Here is a 21218-nt window from a genome sequence, read left to right as displayed (position 1 = left end):
AAAAAACGTGGTCTCCGGAAAAGCCGTAAATCAACGAAAAAATTGATGTCTGGTTGTCTAATCCGACGTAAAGTGAAATCAATATTTGGTTTTCATGTTAATGATGATCACATGTGGTTTTTTTTAATCGCAAATTTGAATCAATGACGGACCACTGAAATATTATCGTGTCATGAGCGGAACCACATGATTATATTCATCTCCACTAGACAATAATATCTATACACCAATTCAAGAGAAAACACAATAAATCATAGAAAAAGCCTTGTAGGAATCAAACTCAGTACCTAATGGTCTCTAAGCATTATCTCACCCTTAACCCTTAATATACCCTTAGGCTATAATGCGATTGCATTGTACTTTATTTTTGCTCTTTCTTAGTGGCTAAGTTTTTCATGTTGTTGATGACGACATGGACTCTCTTATACTTTTTAAAATCTGTGTTATACTCTTATGGTTAATGGTTTTGTATATATTATTTTGTTTTGATCACTTGTTTTGTATATAGGTAAAAGATAAAACGAAACCCAATTGAGTTAAGAAAACTTAAGAAAACCCAATGTAATATTTTTATTTTTTTCCAAAAAATACAGGGAATGTAACATAAATGTACTTGAATATTTTTATAAAAAAAATGTAAAAAGTGTCTACTAGTTTTTCTTTAAAAAAATGTTCAAAATTTGTATGTTACATTTTTTGGACATGTATATTATCTAAAACATGAAATTTTTAACATTTAAAAAAATAAACTACTCGGCGCTTTTTTATTTTTCTTTTATAAAAATGTTGAAATATATGTATGTTACATTTCCTAATTTTTTTAGAAAAAAATGTAACATGGGGTTTTTACAAATATTTTTTGAGTTTTCTCAACTCGTGTGTCGTTTTATCCTCCCTATACATATATATATATATATATATATATATATATATATATATATATATATATATATATATAGGGAGAAGATCATGCGAGAACCACCTCTTATTGTGAGAACCGCGAGAACCAATGTGAACACACCAAAAATGCCTAAAAATAGCTAAAAATCACATAAAAAAATTCTTTTTGATTTTTTTAATATTTTTTAGGTTAAAATCGCTACTTTTCGAATCAAAAAAAAAAAAAAAATTTTTTTTAAATTTTTTTTTTTAAAAAAAAAAAATTTTTTTTTTGCTTCGAAAAGTAGCGATTTTAACCTAAAAAATATTAAAAAAATCAAAAAAAAATTTTTAGATTTTTTTTTTGATTTTTTTAGATTTTTTTAGATTTTTTTTAGATTTTTTTAGGTTTTTTGGGGGTTTAGTTTTTAGCATTTTAGCTTGGGTGGGGGGGGGGGGGGGTTAGGTTTTTGGGGGGTGGGGGAGGGGGGTTTAGGTTTTTTGGGGGGGGGGGGGTGGGGGTTAGGTTTTTTTTAGGTTTTTTTAGGTTTTTTTTAGCTTGGGGGGGGGGGGGTTTAGGTTTTTGGGGGGGGGGGGGGTTAGGTTTTTTTTGGGGGGGGGGGGGGGGTTAGGTTTTGGGGGGGGGGTGGGGGTTAGGTTTTTTTTAGGTTTTTTTAGGTTTTTTTAGCTTGGGGGGGGGGGGTTAGGTTTGGGGGGGGGGGGGTTAGGTTTTTTTGGGTGGGGGGGGGGGTGGGGGGTTTAGGTTTTTTGGGGGGGGGGGGTTGGGGGTTAGGTTTTTTTTAGGTTTTTTAGCTATTTTAGGTTGTGTTCACATTGGTTCTCAAGGTTCTCACAATAAGGGTGGTTCTCGCATGAGCTCCTCCCTATATATATATATATATGAGGATCAAATGAGAAGAAAAATTATTGAAAGAAGAAAAAGAAGAAAGAACATATCGGTAAAATACTATTTCATTTATAACTCATATCATTAATTTTTCTTTCTTTAATTAATTAGACAACTAATCATTAATTATCCTACATATAATCTATAAAACTACACATATCAAAATTTTCCTACTTATACCCTACACATTATAGAATTTTATCCTACACAGTCGAAATTTATACTACACACCCTGAAATATATCCTACACAACTCGTAATTTATTCTACACAACTAATAATTTTTTCTACACTTTAAATTAAGTTGTTTTTTTAATTTGAAAAAAAGGTATATATTTTGAAAAAAAAGTTACAAATTTAATTTAGTTAGTTATTAAAATGGGAAGAATACAAATTAATGATGTATGTAAGTTTTCTAATATACCCTTATATTAAAATTAATTGTAAAAATTAAATGAAGTAAAATGAATCATTCTTATTGGCTGAAACTTTTTCTTTTTTCTTCTTACAAAAAGATTTTTCTCATTTGAACCCTCCAATATTGTGAGAACCATGAGAAACAATGTGAACACATCAATAAAACCTTAAAAAACCTTTAAAAAAACCTAAAAAAACCTAACCCACCCTCCCACCCCCACCTAAGCCAAAATGCTAAAAACTAAACCCCCAAAAAATCTAAAAAAAATCTAAAACACACACAAAAAAAATTAATATTTTTAGCTAAAAATCGCTACTTTTATTTTGTAACGAAAATTAACGATTTTTCGCTAAAGTATTAAAAAAAATTAGTGTGTTTTTTAGCTATTTTTTGGTATTTTTGGTTGTGTTCACATTGGTTCTCGCGGTTCTCGCAATAATGGGTGGTTACTAACAGATCCTTCTCCTATTTATGTATATTACATGTGTTATTTTTTCAAATAAAAAAAAAGTCGAGAGCTTTGAGTTTCCAGAGTTTCCTAAAATTTTTAGGGTTTTTTATCTAGCATTACCCTATATATATATACTAGTCACTTACCCGCGCGATGCGGCGGGAGTGGCAATTTACAATAGTATAATTGTTTACCGTTAGTTTATCCGTCGTCTCGTGATATATTGTATAGTACTTAAGTTAGTTTTCTTATTCGTGATATGATGGCACTGGTTTTTCTGTTAGTTTATCGATTCTTTGGTGATCTTCTACAAGAAGAGTACAAAACAAGGAAGTAGATGTAAAGGTACCCTTCAGCCCAATTCGGCCCAATTCGATACTCCTTGTGTTTGATGGGGGTTTTCCACTTGAGGGGGGTTTGAAGATGGTGGATGGTTTGGCACTGTAGGAGTGTTTGCCAATGGACGATAATGCCCCTCCCCAATACGTAGTGCCCCAAATTGTAGTTGAGCAAAGGTATAGTCATACGCCCAAATCAACTCTTCATCCGTCCAAGTATTTGGATCATTATCTTGAGGAATTGTGACGGGAGGTGGGTTTGTGACGGGGGGTGGGTTTGTTACGGAAGGTGGGGTTGTCACTGGAGAAGGGTTTGATCGTCCATGACTTGAAGGCCCTTGTGGTTCAATTGGAATTGGATAACCACCACCCATACCTCTCAATTGATATGTGTTTAGAATGAATTGTAAACTGAAAAATATAATTTTGATTGGATATAAAGATCAATTTTTAAGCAAATAAAATTAGTTTAAATACAATTTTATTGGATACAAAGTTATGATATTCTGAAAAAATTAATTATTGACATCGATTGTAGTCGGTTCCTTTGTCTTTCTTCTTAAACAAAACAAAAAAGATTAACTCACCCTAATATCTAACATTATCTTTTCTTCAAATTTTCTCGTTTAATTAAAAAAATTATTACTCACCTTAATATACGATGTATTTTTTAATAATTAAGATACTTTAAGTCTTAACAAATATACGATGTATTTTTTAACAATGAAACTACTTTAAAATCTAAACGTTAGTACAAAACAACCTTCAAAATTTTATAATATATAATTTGTATGAACAAATATACTAAACTTACTGTATAGCTTTATATTACCTTTTCTATAATCAACTAACTTAACAATCATGTTATAATTTTTTTTTAAAACAAAAATATTATAGTAAATTAAAATATAATAGAATGCCCAAGTCAAATATTAACTACAAATCGATTATCAGAGGTTGTTTGTAGTGGAATTACATAGAAATAATTCTATAATAGTATATATGTCGTACTTTTTGTGGCTTATGGATTCTACCAAAAACAGGAAGAGAACAAAATACTAGTCCTAAATTTTAGAATAAAATTCAACCTATAACATTAAATTTTAAAATGAATATACATATTTTTATGAAAAGAGGTTCCTAAACCCTTCTGTTGTACATACCATGTTTTGTATAACTTCATTTGTTTATCACTGTTTTTAATGGAATTGTTGATCAGTGGTTCATACCAACCACTTATTTGATCTAATTTGCATACCTTTGTTGCCTCCAAATGGATATTATTAGTATCATTTTCTTTTACAATATAATATATTTTAACTAATTTATATTGATTCTCTGCATTAAAGCTTTTATTTTTTACCTATGTACTGAACATAAACTTGGACGCCATAGCATGGTGCTACAACAGCCTTTTTACAGTGAAGTAGCAAAGCATCGAATGTTGAAGCTGAAGCAAAAAGAAAGCAACGCTTTGATTTTTTGCCTCGTCACTTATCAATGAATATTTTTAAATGACTGTATTTGAAAATTTAACATGTTCCAATATAAGTGAACACAAACGTACAGTAGATGATCTTGTACTTGTTAACTTTTTAATAAAATCAGTATTATAATGTTATAATCAATTAATCATGTATGTCTTGCTTCACAATCTATATTGTCATAGTGCAGACTCAATCAAAACCCAGCCCATTGCAAATTTTGGGTGTAAAAAATTTAGAAGAAAACAGAATACTGGTTGTAAATACTATCTTAATTTAACTCAAAGAGAGACTTGCTTGTGTATAAACATAACATTGCCGGTTGAGGTTCACATTGATATTTTTTTACAGAACGGGAAAAAGTGAAGATTGTTATCACATATAAAATAAAACAGTCGATAAGTCTTAACAACTAAAATAGTGTAAGATTTTTACAATCGGTGTATCAAACATTGTTATCACTATGTAAGAGTACAACACACATACAAAATAAACAGTCGAAATGTGAGAAATACTTACCACAACGCAGGACCATGATGTTAAAAATAGAGAAATAATGCAAGAATCAAATGTATAGAGGTGAGAAACAATGGAAGACCCAGATGAAAATAGTATTCTGAAATGAAATAAAACACAATTTGTTAGGAATACAAATATAACAAAAGTGAGCTTTAAAAGTAACCTTAAGTTAAACTGACACTAACTTACAATTAGACGGTTAGAATTGATTTTCTGAATGTTGTTAATTCTATGTAGCAGCAAACTGAAGGTGAAGGTGGGTGTGTAGTGTTTGTAGAAAGCTGGATGGAGTTTATGAAGCTTAAATTTACTATATATAATGTCAAAAGTAGTTGTACTTTTGACATCTACTTTTTAAACCTGAATATATAATGTCAAAAAAGTAAACATCTACTTTTTAACCCAACCCAGCTGTAAGTTGACCAAAAAAAGCTATAAGTTGAAAAAAAAAGTAGATGTACAGACTGAATTCTAACCACTGTTCACCTCTTTTCAGCAGACTGCTGAATTCTGACCACACTTCACCTCTTTTCAGCATACTGACCACTGTTGACCATTGTTCCCTCTTTTCAACCAAGCTGAGTTCGGACAGTTGTTCCCTCTTTTCACCCTTCTGACCATTGTTGACCACTATTCCCTCTTTTCAACCCAGCTGTTCACCTCTTTTCAACCTGTGCACATAACATCTTTTAGTTGGGGCTTGTTCAAATATTAGTACAAAACCAACAAGATATTGGTTTCTTGTTTAAAACCAACAAGATGAAGTATATCTTCTTAACGAACAGTATCAAAGAAAAAAAATATGTCACTAAACTGATTTATCAGCATACGCAATCAAATAACATGATAACACAGCCAAAAAAATATGTCACTAAACTGATTTAAAAAATGTGCACTGATTTTAAATGTATTTTTTCTCCATAAGTGATATGTAGTCATTACACATAAATCTGATTTTAAATGTATTTTTTCTCCATAAGTGATATGTAGTCATTACACATAAATCTGATTTTAAATGTATTTTTTCTCCATAAGTGATATGTAGTCATTACACATAAATGAAAAAAGAACCCATTCAGGAACCAAGAAGTCTTGTAACAATAAACAAGTATGAATGTGGACTAACTTATCACATTTATCATCATCTGGTAGTAAGCCAAGCATGTGAGAACCACAAATATAAAATGTGTGAATCAAGCAAAGAAATCAATCAGGCAAACCTTTTAACAGATCATAACCAAATAGCATCCCAATGTAAAGCATAGGCTCAGTAACTCCCTGTAAACATATGAATAATAACTAAAAGTTGGATAGAAAATTTTTAGAAGTAAATAAGAGAGTATTGTCTGAAATTGTGAATACCGGAATAGTTGTTTCAAGCAGACGTAGAATAGAACGGGACAGTCTTGAAACTTTCTGAATTTAATAGAAAAAACAAACCAAAATGTTGATTAATAAGGATGAATAAAGCAAGAAACATGCAACAATGATCCCAATTAAAAACACCGTAACAGAGACGCATGCATTGATACCACTCGGCAAGAAAAGTCGAATAAGAAAGAATAAAAAAAGTTGAATGACTGAAACAAAATCAAAACCTTTAGATTCCAATTGCTACTTGCAAGTTGATCAGTTGGAGAAGATGAAAAAGCACTGCCATCAACATCACATGCATATTCACCGTTTCAAAAATTCCGATTAACTGTTAGAATACGAACGAACAGTAACACATATATTCTGCAATTTTCCTCCACACACAACAAATTGAACAATAACAACGACTACAAAATGCAATATAACAAAATTACATAAACGAAAAAATGATGACGTAATCATACCATATCATTCCTAACTTTCTCGCCGGAAGCCTCCGTCTTCTCTCACTTGTTGCAGCTTATCCTTGATAGCAGTTGCACCAACAAACACAAGTATATTAACAGCCACATAGAAACACAACAAATAAAAAGCTGAAAACTGAATCACCAGATTGAGTTTAATGATTTAACCTTTATTTGACGCTTTGGAAAACACCAAATCAGCAGAAGTAATCATCAACAAAGCCAAATCCAACCATCTACCAGCAATCATGAACTCCTGAGCCTCCAAACACAAGCTACTCACTTGTTGTTCAGCCACCTCATCCAAAATTCACAAAATTCAAACACAAATTAACCAAAAATACTCACCAAATCCACAACAAACATATCAGCAACGGTTTTCAGTATAGTTTCAACTCGCATAACCGTTAATTAACAAATCCACTTACATAACACTCAACGTTTTCAGTGCAGTTTCAACTTGCTTTACCGTTAATTAACAATAAATCCACTTACATAACACTCAAATTTCACAAATTCAAACACAAATTAACTTAAAACACTCACCAAATCCACGAAAAACATATCCGAAACAGTTTGTAGTACAGTTGCAACTCTCATAACCATTAATTAACAACAATCCACATGAATAACACTCAAATTCACATATTCAAAGTTCAAACACAAAATCATTAGCTCAAACTATATACAATAAAACGATTACCAGTATTAAAGCCAGATCTGAACAGAAGAAGATGAGGGTTAACACGAGCAGCAACGGATCTCGGAGAAGTTAACTGCCAGTTAGTTGAACCCTAGCCTTTAGTTCTCTGGATCAACCAAAAACAACAGATTCAACAACAGATACAAAGTAAATTAAAGCTATATTAAACGATTATCGGTATTAAAACCAGATCTGAACAGAAGACCATGAGGATTAACATAAGCAGCAGCCGATCTCGGAGAAGATGGTTTAAAACGGTACCTAGAGGTCAACCCCAGTGGATCTTGTGTCGAAGAGAGAGAAAATCATCGATAGCAGTTAACTGCCACTTAAAGGAGAAACAATCTTGCATATACCTAAATACAAAAAGATTCAAGAAGAAAATATGAATTTAGAGAACCCCATTAACTTTTATCAATTTTTATTAACAAGTATTACCAAATCGTGAAGCTTCTGGAGCGATCTTTTGCAGATAAATCAAAGGATCCTCAAACTCTTCTTTACTTGGAAAGTATACAGGGCACTCTGGAACTTTATCCGTCCAGTCAAGATCATTCAAGTCAAACTTTTGGTTTGACATATTATCTCTACCACATAAATCTAGAGTGCTGGATAATCTATCACCAGAAGATGCAGAACCTCTTAAAGCATCTCCTCCGCTTCGAGTCATTAGGTTAGACACAAATGTGGCATCATTCACAGTGCCAGATCCCATCCGCTGAAGCCTCTTGTGCTTCAGATAGTTTAGTGTATCCTCTCGGGAGGAACAAACCCTTCCTTCCACCTGTCGAAACCAAAAACATAAGTTGGATATTGTTCCGTTCATAAACGTCAACAGGTCTAGGTGTTCGGAATGATGACTGATAATCAAAAAGGATCATAAACCCAAAGCTGACAAATCCACACCGATTACAAACAATTATATCGTGTCAGTGTGCTAAAATCGTTCAAACCTCACCAGACTAAACAAACTAACACACATATAGACCAGTGGCAGATTTAATTGGCGAAATCAACCAAGTTTTTGTCCCAAAAAAATTATATACAAACCTAATACAGAGAAATTGCCCTGTATAAACAAGTTTCCCTCATAATAAATCCGTACGGAAAGATATTACGACCGTGCACTTAAGTTTTGAATTGATCATCCATCGTACATCATCATATAACTAATCCTGAATATGATTAACTCTATTGGTTCAATTTTTGGTTCAATGTCATGATGAAGTTGAATTCAACCATACAAAGTCAAACAACTTTGAACAGTTAAACTAACGAACTCCTAACAAACATCGTTGACAAATAACAACTGAACAATAATATTATCAGAAATTAAGTCAATAAAGTGTAAACAGTACACAAATAAAGTCAAAACTCCAATAAAACCGAGACACAACGTATTCGTGGTTACAAATTGAACACAACAAAAGAAGAATCACCGTTTCAAAAATTCCGATTAACTGTTAGAATACGAACGAACAGTAACACATATATTCTGCAATTTTCCTCCACACACAACAAATTGAACAATAATAACGACTACAAAATGCAATATAACAAAATTACATAAACGAAAAATTGATGACGTAATCATACCATATCATTCCTAACTTTCTCGCCGGAAGCCTCCGTCTTCTCTCACTTGTTGCAGCTTATCCTTGATAGCCGTTGCACCAACAAACACAAGTATATTAACAGCCACATAGAAACACAACAAATAAAAAGCTGAAAACTGAATCACCAGATTGAGTTTAAAGATTTAACCTTTATTTGACGCTTTGGAAAACACCAAATCAGCAGAAGTAATCATCAACAAAGCCAAATCCAACCATCTACCAGCAATCATGAACTCCTGAGTGTCACACCCCCAAAATCCACCCGCGGGTAACACCCGCTTCGAGGGCGTGACTGACCAGGATCCAGCCACCAATTATACTGAATAACTAAATTGATAACAAAAGTAGTACTTACTAACCATACGATTAGCAAGTGTTAAGTTTAGAGTTCAAGTCTTAAGTTCAGAGTAAATGTAGCGGAAACATAATTAACAGTTTTAAACATAGTTCGTATGGTAAACATGATAAATGCCCAACACACGGGCAGACGATCACTACACATCCCAAGCAGCTGCTCCAGTCACTGGCCACCTGCAAAGCATGCAGTAAGGGGTCAACAATAATGCTGAGTGAGTTCACTAGTTGTCCAGTTTTAATTACCAAAAACTTGTTTCACCAGTTAATTTATCCGTTTATACATGCCATGGGGAGCTACCCCAAAAGTTAGCGACTAAACTGTTTTTCCAATACCGAACACTAGGTAACCGAATGCGTTTCCGCAGGATGCCCCGATGTCAATGTTCTATCATCATTGACGGATGCCTGAGTACATTAGTTCACGACCGATCCCATACCATGGCACGGTGTGAGGCTGGTAAGACCTAAATAGCGCTATCAACTAATAACCCGTTCGCCTGGCACCGGCGACTAATCGGTATTATGTAGTAGGGACTTGAGTGATAGAGTTGCGTTTAGTGCCGTTAGTTGCATTCCGTATAAACAGTAATTAACTAAAAAGGTTTCCCAATACTAGGGAAGATACAGTAAGTTTGTTCCCAATAACTAGGGAAGGAATGTAGACGGTATCCCCTTTACAAGGGGATAGGGTTGTTTCAGTCTCGTGTCCCAAACCACCGGGACGCATGCTTTTAAGTTGTGAACTCACCTTGGGTTGCTCGGTATGATACGTTACTTGGTTAAGTATGTTGGTCACCACGTCCTAGCATGGTTACCAAGTATGGGTCAAGTCGGGTACAAGTAAACACGTATAGCATGCACGTATACAAACAGTAACATGTAGACAAACAGTAGCAGATCAGTAAACAGCCCAAACAATAGACAGCCCAACAGTTAAGGCCCAATTCAGCAAGACAGTCAAGCCCAAAACACAGAACAGCCCAGTCGAAACTAAGGTGGTTGCGACTCGCAACCGAGGTTGCGACTCGTAACTGCGGTCTCGGTCCGTCACGTTTGGTTACGACTCGTAACCGGAGATTGCGACTTAGCAGGTGTGGTTGCGACTCGCAATCGGGTTTGATGCGTGCTGATTGCGACTCGCAACTGGGAGGTTTCGACTGGTCACGCGTGGTTTCGAGTAGCAACCAAAGGTTGCGACTCGCAACCGTGATAACGTGCATGGCAAACTTCTAGAACCTGCAGTGTACGACCCAATAGAATTGCTATTTCATGTAAATGTTGTACTATGCCACTAAACATGTTTCTTGGTCGGTTTGTGCACAATTTGGATCAAAATCAGCATATTTGAAAATATTTTGTAACATTCAAACTGTTCTTCATTTTATCAACATATTCAAGAAATATCTCATAAGCAACAATCCTATTTTCAGCAACTATAATCATCATCAGTAACATCACCATTTAAACCCAAAAACTATGCCTAAAACATCTAACCGGACCCTCATTAATAACCGGACAACAACAATCCGAAACATGCAATCAATAACACCTATCATGAACTTCTAACCAAAAATCATCACAAATCGGGTATCATACATCTCATGATCATTCACCCTAAATCATCTAAGCAAGCTTTTTAATCATCAACCATCATGCGAAAGATCATTTAACCAACCATTTATATCATATATCATCATCACACATTCTAACACAAAGCAAAAATCATGGTAAACACATACGACATACTAACCGGATGATGATGTGGTTGGTCCGAGAGCTAGGATTCGAGAGTTTCTTGATGTTGGTTGGCCCGAGAGCTTGGTTCCGAGTAGGAAGAAGGTGATGGTGGATGTTGGTGTTAGTAAGGGTTTTAGGGTTTAGTGAAGAAGATGAAAGGAGAGTGTGAGAAGAGAGTGTGTAAAATGATTAAGGGAGGTGGGGTTGGGTTTATATAATGTACCGAGTTGGGCTAGTGGGGATTCCGGGTTGGGTTTTTTCGGCTACAAGGCCCAACCGGCCCATTGCTACTGTTCACTCGAGACCATTCCGGGTCTCGAGTCGGGTCGAGGTTTCGGTTCACATATATATAACACTTATATATATATACATACACATAAGTACATCGGCATATAACACATAATAACAAATAGTTTTTCATACATGTTTACTGTTAGTCGATTACGTACACGTTTGTTACATCGAAAGGTTATCCGGAAGATCCGAGGTGTCACATTATCCCCAAGTTTTAGGAACTTTCGTCCCGAAAGTTAAGGCAGCCACTGTCAAGCTAGTGTAAGTGAAAGCGTTTCAACGGGGTGTCACATCATCCCCCCGTTAGTTTGGAATTTCGTCCCGAAATTCGTTCGTAGCTTCAGTGCTGGGGTTTTCGTTAGGGAACAACTGGGGATATTTGTGCTTCATCTGGTCTTCCCGCTCCCAGGTATACTCTGGGCCACGTCGCGAGTTCCAACGAACTCGTACAAGAGGTATCTGGCTACGTTTGAGGATTTTGATCTCTCGATCAGTGATCTCAATCGGTTCCTCAGTAAAGTGTAGCTGTTCGTCAATCGTTAGTTCCTTAAAAGGAATCACAAGTGTTTCATCCGACAAACACTTCTTCAGGTTGGATATGTGAAAAACGTTGTGTACCGCACTCAGTTCTTCAGGCAGGTTCAATCTATAAGCGACCTTACCGATCTTCTCGGTAATTTCGAACGGTCCAATGTATCGCGGATTAAGCTTGCCCCGTTTACCAAAGCGAACCACACCCTTCCAGGGTGAGACTTTTAGTAGAACCCGGTCACCGACCTGGAATTCCAATGGCTTTCTACGCTTATCAGCGTAACTCTTCTGACGGTCACGAGCTGCCGCCATGCGTTGTCTGATCTGGGCAATCTTTTCCGTTGTATCTACCACCATCTCTGGGCCCGTGATTTGACTATCACCGATTTCTGCCCAGCAGAGAGGTGACCGGCATTTACGACCGTACAATGCCTCAAAAGGTGCTGCCTGAATACTAGTGTGGTAGCTGTTGTTATAAGAGAACTCTACCAGCGGTAGATGCTTCTCCCAGTTCTTGCCAAAGTCGATCACACACGCTCTAAGCATGTCTTCTAGGGTTTGGATGGTACGTTCGGACTGTCCATCCGTTTGCGGGTGATAAGCAGTGCTCACATCCAAACGTGAGCCAAAGCATTTGCGCATAGCTTGCCACAGTTCCGAAGTAAATCGAGCGTCTCGGTCTGAAATAATCGAGGTTGGCACTCCGTGCCTCGAGACTACTTCCTTTAAGTAAATCTCCGCTAAGGTAGAAAACTTGTCCGTTTCCTTAATAGCCAGAAAGTGCGCGGACTTGGTCAACCGATCTACTATTACCCAAATAGCATCATTTCCGCGTTGAGATCTAGGTAACCCTGTAACAAAATCCATGGAAATTTGCTCCCATTTCCATTTTGGGATTTCTGGTTGTTGGAGTAGGCCTGCCGGCTTCTGGTATTCGGTCTTGACTCTCGCGCAAGTCAAGCATTTGCTGACGTATGTTGCTATGTGGGCCTTCATACCAGGCCACCAATACGTAGTCTTCAAGTCGTGGTACATCTTGTCCGAACCAGGATGTACTGAGTAGCGGGACTTGTGGGCTTCGTCCATCACGAGTTCACGTAAACCTCCAAAGAGAGGAACCCAGATACGCCCTGTTACATAGTAAGCACCATCTTCTTTCTGTTCTAGATGCTGTCTCGATCCTCGCAGAGACTCAGCCCTGATGTTTTCCGGCTTCAATGCTTCAACTTGAGCATTTCGAATCTGGGTAGGGAGGTTAGACTGGATGGTAAGTTGCAGTGCTCGCACGCGCTTTGGTATAGTGTCCTTCCGACTGAGGGCGTCTGCCACGACATTGGCTTTGCCCGGATGGTATTTGATGGCGCATTCGTAGTCATTCAAGAGTTCGACCCATCGACGTTGTCTCATGTTCAATTCCTTTTGCCTAAAGATATGCTCGAGACTCCTGTGATCGGTGTAAATGGTGCACTTGGTACCGTACAGGTAATGTCTCCATATCTTAAGAGCAAAGATCACTGCTCCCAGTTCCAAGTCATGCGTCGTGTAGTTCTTTTCATGCGTCTTGAGTTGTCGAGAGGCGTAGGCAATAACTTTCTCGCGTTGCATTAACACGCAACCGAGTCCATGAATAGACGCATCGCAGTAAACCACAAAGTCGTCAGTGCCGTCAGGCAACGAGAGAATAGGAGCGCTACAGAGGTTACCCTTAAGTCTCTGAAAAGCAGATTCCTGTGTTGCATTCCACTTGTAGGCGACGCCTTTCTGAGTAAGAGTCGTGAGGGGTTGTGCAATCTTGGAGAATCCCTGAATAAATCTGCGGTAGTATCCTGCCAAACCCAAGAATTGACGAACTTCAGTGGGGGTCTTAGGTGTAGGCCAGTTCTTTATTGATTCGATCTTAGCGGGGTCGACGTGAATTCCGTTCTTATTAACTACATGGCCGAGGAAATGGACTTCTCGAAGCCAGAAGTCACATTTAGAGAATTTGGCGTACAGTTGCTCGTTGCGAAGGAGTTCGAGGATAAGGCGTAGGTGCTGTTCATGCTCCCCTCGACTTTTCGAATAAATCAGGATGTCGTCGATAAACACAATCACGAATTTATCGAGGTAAGGCTTACATACGCGGTTCATAAGATCCATGAACACTGCAGGCGCGTTGGTCATTCCAAAAGGCATGACGAGGAACTCGTAATGACCATAACGAGTCCTGAACGCAGTCTTGGAAATATCTTCATTACGAACTCTCAGCTGATGATAGCCTGATCGCAGGTCAATCTTTGAATAGTAGCTCGATCCTTGCAACTGATCAAACAAATCGTCGATGCGCGGGAGAGGGTAACGATTCTTGATGGTAACCTTGTTCAACTCACGGTAGTCGATGCACATTCGGAACGTGCCATCCTTCTTCTTGACAAAGAGCACTGGGGCTCCCCAGGGTGATGAACTAGGACGGATAAATCCTTTATCCAATAGCTCTTGTAGTTGCGTAGAGAGTTCCTTTAGTTCTGCAGGGGCTAAACGGTACGGTGCACGAGCTATGGGTGCTGCCCCGGGAGCTAGCTCGATTTGGAATTCGACCTGACGGTGAGGAGGGAGTCCAGGTAGTTCCTCAGGAAATACCTCGGGATAATCACGTACTACAGGAAAATCTTCAATCCTCTTTTCCTTATCGAGGGTGTTGGTGACAAGTGCTAGGATAGCGGTGTGCCCTTTTTGTAAACACTTCTGAGCTTTTAGAAGCGAGATAATGCCTGTGACTTCTCCACCTTTGTTGCCTTTAACGATGAGGGGTTGACCAGAACGACGAGGTATACGAACTGCTTTCTCTTGACAGAGGATCTCAGCGCGATGTTTGGATAACCAATCCATACCAATGACGACGTCGAAGCTTCCAAGTTTAACAGGGAAAAGATCAATACTAAATGTGTGACCAGACAATCCTAGTGTGCAGTCGTGGATCATATGCGTGGCCTCGATGTTCTTACCATTAGCTATCTCGACGGTATGCTTAGAACTTAATAATGCGGGCGAGTGCTTAAGTTTCTTACTAATGCGAAGGGATACATAACTCGCATCGGCACCGGAATCAAATAACACAGAAACATAACGATCATCAAGTAGGAACTTACCCGCCACGACGTTGGGATCGTTCCTTGCCTCTCCAGCACCAATCACGAAAGCTCTGCCCCTTGCATTCCCAGCATTGTTGTTTTGCTCATTGTTCCCAGCTCTCTGGTTGTTGTTGCGATCCTGATTCAGTTCAGGGCAATCCTTTCGCATGTGCCCTGTTGCCCCGCATTTAAAACATGCCCGGTTGTTTCCCTGCTGCTGCTGCTGTTGGGGTTGTTGCTGATTCTGCCTTGCCGGGAACTGACTTCTACAATCCTTTGCTTCGTGCCCCATCTTGTGGCACCGCTGACACTGACCCTTGTTGCATGCCCCATTGTGGTGCCTGTTACACTTGTTGCACTTAGGGTAGTTTCCCCGGTAGCCACCCTGTTGCTGAGTGCCTTTGTTGTTGTCAGTTCTCCTTTGCTGAGCTGGGGCTTGAGTAGGGTTAGCATCCTTGCCCTGATTTCCATCCCACTTTCGTTTGCCATCACTAGAAGTTCCTTCCGCAGCACTGATCCTTTTGGGCAACCTGCCCTCTTCCACAGCCTGATCAGTAAGTTTGTGAGCAAGTCGAACTATCGGCTGAATGGTAGTGTGGTTGGCTGAAGTTACATGGCTTCGGATTTCGGGAGCCAGACCCTTGATATACAGTTCGATCCTTCGATACATGGGTCGAGACATGTTTGGACAAAGAGCAGCATAGTCGTTGGACAGCTTGGTGTAGGTCTCAATCTCTGACCCAACCATCTTGAGTTCATAGTACTCATTCTCCAGCTTGTGGATGTCATCCCTGTGACAGTACTCTTCCTTGATCATATCCTTGAAATCTTCCCACGCAGTAGCGTTAGCAGTCTCCAAACCAAGCATCTGAATTTGCGCCTTCCACCATGAAAGTGCGCTTCCCTCTAGAGTACCAGTAGCAAACTTCACCCAATTAGCAGGGGGACACTCGCAAACAGCGAAAACAGCTTCGACCTTCTCGATCCAGTGTAGGAGTCCTATGGCACCCTCAGTGCCACTGAATGGAAGAGGCTTGCAATCCATGAAGGTCTTGAAGGTACAGACACGTGGTTGCACAGGTGCAGGCTGACCTGTTGTGAGGAGCGAAATAGGTTTAGAGGCGAAAAGACGATGTGGCGGTAGGATCTAAACATCCTAAAACATCGAGTTTACCTATAGGGTGAGCTGCGAAAGCTGCAGCCACAGTGTTGAGCAGGCTAGTGAACTGAGCCTGAGTCATGTTGACGTTTCCTCGTCCGCGTCCACTCATTGTCTTCATAACCAGAAAACATAGTATGAGTGTGATGTCGCAACATAGCGAGAATAAGATAGAAGAGAGAAGATGTATTTATCTAATCAGGCAAACTAGTACGTATAGCAAAACGGAAAGCATAAGACAATCAAGCAAGTAACTATGGGTCCGAGCTATGAGGTCAGATAAGTCGAGCCTTGTACTTGGAGTGTAGTGTCGTCACAAGTCACGGGTTATAGTCTGGTTTTTCTCAAAAAGATTTTTCCCCTTTTTAAAACCAAGTTCACTATAACCAATGGCTCTGATACCAATCTGTCACACCCCCAAAATCCACCCGCGGGTAACACCCGCTTCGAGGGCGTGACTGACCAGGATCCAGCCACCAATTATACTGAATAACTAAATTGATAACAAAAGTAGTACTTACTAACCATACGATTAGCAAGTGTTAAGTTTAGAGTTCAAGTCTTAAGTTCAGAGTAAATGTAGCGGAAACATAATTAACAGTTTTAAACATAGTTCGTATGGTAAACATGATAAATGCCCAACACACGGGCAGACGATCACTACACATCCCAAGCAGCTGCTCCAGTCACTGGCCACCTGCAAAGCATGCAGTAAGGGGTCAACAATAATGCTGAGTGAGTTCACTAGTTGTCCAGTTTTAATTACCAAAAACTTGTTTCACCAGTTAATTTATCCGTTTATACATGCCATGGGGAGCTACCCCAAAAGTTAGCGACTAAACTGTTTTTCCAATACCGAACACTAGGTAACCGAATGCGTTTCCGCAGGATGCCCCGATGTCAATGTTCTATCATCATTGACGGATGCCTGAGTACATTAGTTCACGACCGATCCCATACCATGGCACGGTGTGAGGCTGGTAAGACCTAAATAGCGCTATCAACTAATAACCCGTTCGCCTGGCACCGGCGACTAATCGGTATTATGTAGTAGGGACTTGAGTGATAGAGTTGCGTTTAGTGCCGTTAGTTGCATTCCGTATAAACAGTAATTAACTAAAAAGGTTTCCCAATACTAGGGAAGATACAGTAAGTTTGTTCCCAATAACTAGGGAAGGAATGTAGACGGTATCCCCTTTACAAGGGGATAGGGTTGTTTCAGTCTCGTGTCCCAAACCACCGGGACGCATGCTTTTAAGTTGTGAACTCACCTTGGGTTGCTCGGTATGATACGTTACTTGGTTAAGTATGTTGGTCACCACGTCCTAGCATGGTTACCAAGTATGGGTCAAGTCGGGTACAAGTAAACACGTATAGCATGCACGTATACAAACAGTAACATGTAGACAAACAGTAGCAGATCAGTAAACAGCCCAAACAATAGACAGCCCAACAGTTAAGGCCCAATTCAGCAAGACAGTCAAGCCCAAAACACAGAACAGCCCAGTCGAAACTAAGGTGGTTGCGACTCGCAACCGAGGTTGCGACTCGTAACTGCGGTCTCGGTCCGTCACGTTTGGTTACGACTCGTAACCGGAGATTGCGACTTAGCAGGTGTGGTTGCGACTCGCAATCGGGTTTGATGCGTGCTGATTGCGACTCGCAACTGGGAGGTTTCGACTGGTCACGCGTGGTTTCGAGTAGCAACCAAAGGTTGCGACTCGCAACCGTGATAACGTGCATGGCAAACTTCTAGAACCTGCAGTGTACGACCCAATAGAATTGCTATTTCATGTAAATGTTGTACTATGCCACTAAACATGTTTCTTGGTCGGTTTGTGCACAATTTGGATCAAAATCAGCATATTTGAAAATATTTTGTAACATTCAAACTGTTCTTCATTTTATCAACATATTCAAGAAATATCTCATAAGCAACAATCCTATTTTCAGCAACTATAATCATCATCAGTAACATCACCATTTAAACCCAAAAACTATGCCTAAAACATCTAACCGGACCCTCATTAATAACCGGACAACAACAATCCGAAACATGCAATCAATAACACCTATCATGAACTTCTAACCAAAAATCATCACAAATCGGGTATCATACATCTCATGATCATTCACCCTAAATCATCTAAGCAAGCTTTTTAATCATCAACCATCATGCGAAAGATCATTTAACCAACCATTTATATCATATATCATCATCACACATTCTAACACAAAGCAAAAATCATGGTAAACACATACGACATACTAACCGGATGATGATGTGGTTGGTCCGAGAGCTAGGATTCGAGAGTTTCTTGATGTTGGTTGGCCCGAGAGCTTGGTTCCGAGTAGGAAGAAGGTGATGGTGGATGTTGGTGTTAGTAAGGGTTTTAGGGTTTAGTGAAGAAGATGAAAGGAGAGTGTGAGAAGAGAGTGTGTAAAATGATTAAGGGAGGTGGGGTTGGGTTTATATAATGTACCGAGTTGGGCTAGTGGGGATTCCGGGTTGGGTTTTTTCGGCTACAAGGCCCAACCGGCCCATTGCTACTGTTCACTCGAGACCATTCCGGGTCTCGAGTCGGGTCGAGGTTTCGGTTCACATATATATAACACTTATATATATATACATACACATAAGTACATCGGCATATAACACATAATAACAAATAGTTTTTCATACATGTTTACTGTTAGTCGATTACGTACACGTTTGTTACATCGAAAGGTTATCCGGAAGATCCGAGGTGTCACACTGAGCCTCCAAACACAAGCTACAAACTTGTTGTTCAACCACCTCAGCCAAAATTCACAAAATTCAAACACAAATTAACCAAAAATACTCACCAAATCCACAACAAACATATCAGCAACGGTTTTCAGTATAGTTTCAACTCGCATAACCGTTAATTAACAAATCCACTTACATAACACTCAACGTTTTCAGTACAGTTTCAACTTGCTTTACCGTCAATTAACAACAAATCCACTTACATAACACTCAATTTCACAAATTCAAACACAAATTAACTTAAAACACTCACCAAATCCACGAAAAAACATATCCGAAACAGTTTGTAGTACAGTTGCAACTCTCATAACCATTAATTAACAACAATCCACATGAATAACACTCAAATTCACATATTCAAAGTTCAAACACAAAATCATTAGCTCAAACTATATACAGTAAAACGATTACCAGTATTAAAGCCAGATCTGAACAGAAGAAGATGAGGGTTAACACGAGCAGCAACGGATCTCGGAGAAGTTAACTGCCAGTTAGTTGAACCCTAGCCTTTAGTTCTCTGGATCAACCAAAAACAACAGATTCAACAACAGATACAAAGTAAATTAAAGCTATATTAAACGATTACCGGTATTAAAACCAGATCTGAACAGAAGACCATGAGGATTAACATAAGCAGCAGCCGATCTCGGAGAAGATGGTTTAAAACGGTACCTAGAGGTCAACCCCAGTGGATCTTGTGTCGAATAGAGAGAAAATCATCGATTCCGTGTCATTGAAACCCTATCCAAACACATATGTAGAAGTATTAAACAGATCAGACTCAAATAACAAACAAAAAACTTTAGATGTGGTTTAAAACGGTACCTAGAGGTCAACCCCAGTGGATCTTCTGTGGGATAGAGAGAAAATCAACGATACAATGTCATTGAAACCCTAGATCTGGAAATCACCTGGGAGAGAGAAAGCAGCTCGGGATGGGGGCGGATAAAATGCTATTAGAATGAGAAACCCTAAAATTGATTTGTGTACTCCCGTGTGTTTTTTTTTAGTGAAGCGTATAATTGGAAGTGTAAATTAGATTGTGCTTTAGAGGGTTGTACAACATGCTTTAAGGGTGTTTTAATGGAATTTTTATGGACTTTAAGAAGTCCTTTGGATATGTTTTATAAAGTAGTATAGATATATATATATATATATATGTATGTATATATTGTGAAAACTCGAAAACTAACTAAAAAAAATCCTAAAAAACACACAATTTTTTTTTCAATTTTTTATAAAAATCGTTGGTTTTTATATATAAAAAAATTTTCAAAAAAAAAAAAATTTTTGTAGTACACATGTGTAATAATACACATGTGTAGTACACATACACATGTGTAGTATTACACATGTGCACTACACAAATTTTTTTTTATTTTGAAAATTTTTTTGTTATATAAAAAAACCTGGGAAAATTGGTTTGCAAAAAAAAAAAAAATTGGTATGTTTTTTTTTTTTGGCTTTTTTTGATTAGTTTTCGAGTTTTCACAATAACTAGTGGTTTTTATTTGAACCTTCCCCTATATATATATGTATGTATAGGGTAAGGTAATTTGAGAACCACCCTTATTGCGAGAACCGCGAGAACTAATGTGAACACAAAAAAATACCTTAAAAATCCAAAAAACCCACAATTTTTTTTAATATTTTTCTAATAAAAATCGCTATATTTTGTTACAAAAAAAAACGTTTTTTTTTTTCGAGTAACAATTATGGATGAACATGTGCATATGTATCATTTCTTGGACAAATTCCATAATATATTACCAGTAGTAGAAAAATGCACTTTTGTTTACACTACCATTTGTAAGACATTACTTTTTACATTACTAATATTAGAAATGCATATGTGCATCTATATGTATAAACATGAAATAAGGTGTTTTGGTACAAAAGTTTATGATTTTAAATGATGAAATAGGCCCATATACATGTGTTTTGGTTAGTTATAGGTTTGATTATATTTGTCACTTTATGACGTAATATGTTGTTTGGATGGTATAAAGGGTGTTAATGTACATATAATAAAGTGAAATATTGGTAATAATATTGTATTATGGATGGTAAAAAGCAATGGTATTGTA

General features: G+C 38.1%; 1 protein-coding gene and 3 long non-coding RNA genes across 4 annotated transcripts; all 4 read right to left on the bottom strand.

Annotated features, from left to right (window-relative positions):
- Nucleotides 1-4858: 4858 nt before the first annotated feature.
- LOC118485477 lies at nt 4859-5763 on the bottom strand. Its single transcript, XR_004876260.1, has 2 exons — nt 5185-5763; nt 4859-5092 (listed from the first exon to the last, which is right to left on the bottom strand). It is a non-coding gene; the product is annotated as an uncharacterized LOC118485477 (long non-coding RNA).
- A 247-nt stretch (nt 5764-6010) lies between these two features.
- On the bottom strand, nt 6011-6676 carry LOC110903346. Its single transcript, XR_002571857.2, has 3 exons — nt 6594-6676; nt 6358-6411; nt 6011-6273 (listed from the first exon to the last, which is right to left on the bottom strand). It is a non-coding gene; the product is annotated as an uncharacterized LOC110903346 (long non-coding RNA).
- A 1178-nt stretch (nt 6677-7854) lies between these two features.
- LOC110901893 (lysine-specific demethylase JMJ706-like) lies at nt 7855-9174 on the bottom strand. The gene is made up of 3 exons (XM_022148654.1): nt 9133-9174; nt 7975-8320; nt 7855-7892 (listed from the first exon to the last, which is right to left on the bottom strand). Exons 1-3 carry the CDS (start codon nt 9133-9135, stop codon nt 7855-7857), a joined length of 387 nt encoding a protein of 128 aa, XP_022004346.1. The 5' UTR covers nt 9136-9174.
- Nucleotides 9175-19414: 10240 nt separating this feature from the next.
- On the bottom strand, nt 19415-20045 carry LOC110903347. The gene is made up of 3 exons (XR_002571858.2): nt 19957-20045; nt 19718-19872; nt 19415-19648 (listed from the first exon to the last, which is right to left on the bottom strand). It is a non-coding gene; the product is annotated as an uncharacterized LOC110903347 (long non-coding RNA).
- Between the last annotated feature and the right edge of the window lie 1173 nt (nt 20046-21218).

This window comes from Helianthus annuus, chromosome 13 (genome assembly GCF_002127325.2).
Source record: "Helianthus annuus cultivar XRQ/B chromosome 13, HanXRQr2.0-SUNRISE, whole genome shotgun sequence".
NCBI classification, from domain to species: Eukaryota; Viridiplantae; Streptophyta; class Magnoliopsida; order Asterales; family Asteraceae; genus Helianthus; species Helianthus annuus.
Note: the sequence above shows the minus strand (reverse complement) of the source record. Positions and strands in the feature narration are given on the sequence as shown.

Excerpts from the sequence above, each read along its gene's own strand:
- LOC110901893 (XM_022148654.1), bottom strand. Across the intron at positions 7,893-7,974 it reads TCCAGAAGCTTCACGATTTG|GTATATGCAAGATTGTTTCT; the intron begins GTAATACTTGTT and ends TTTTGTATTTAG.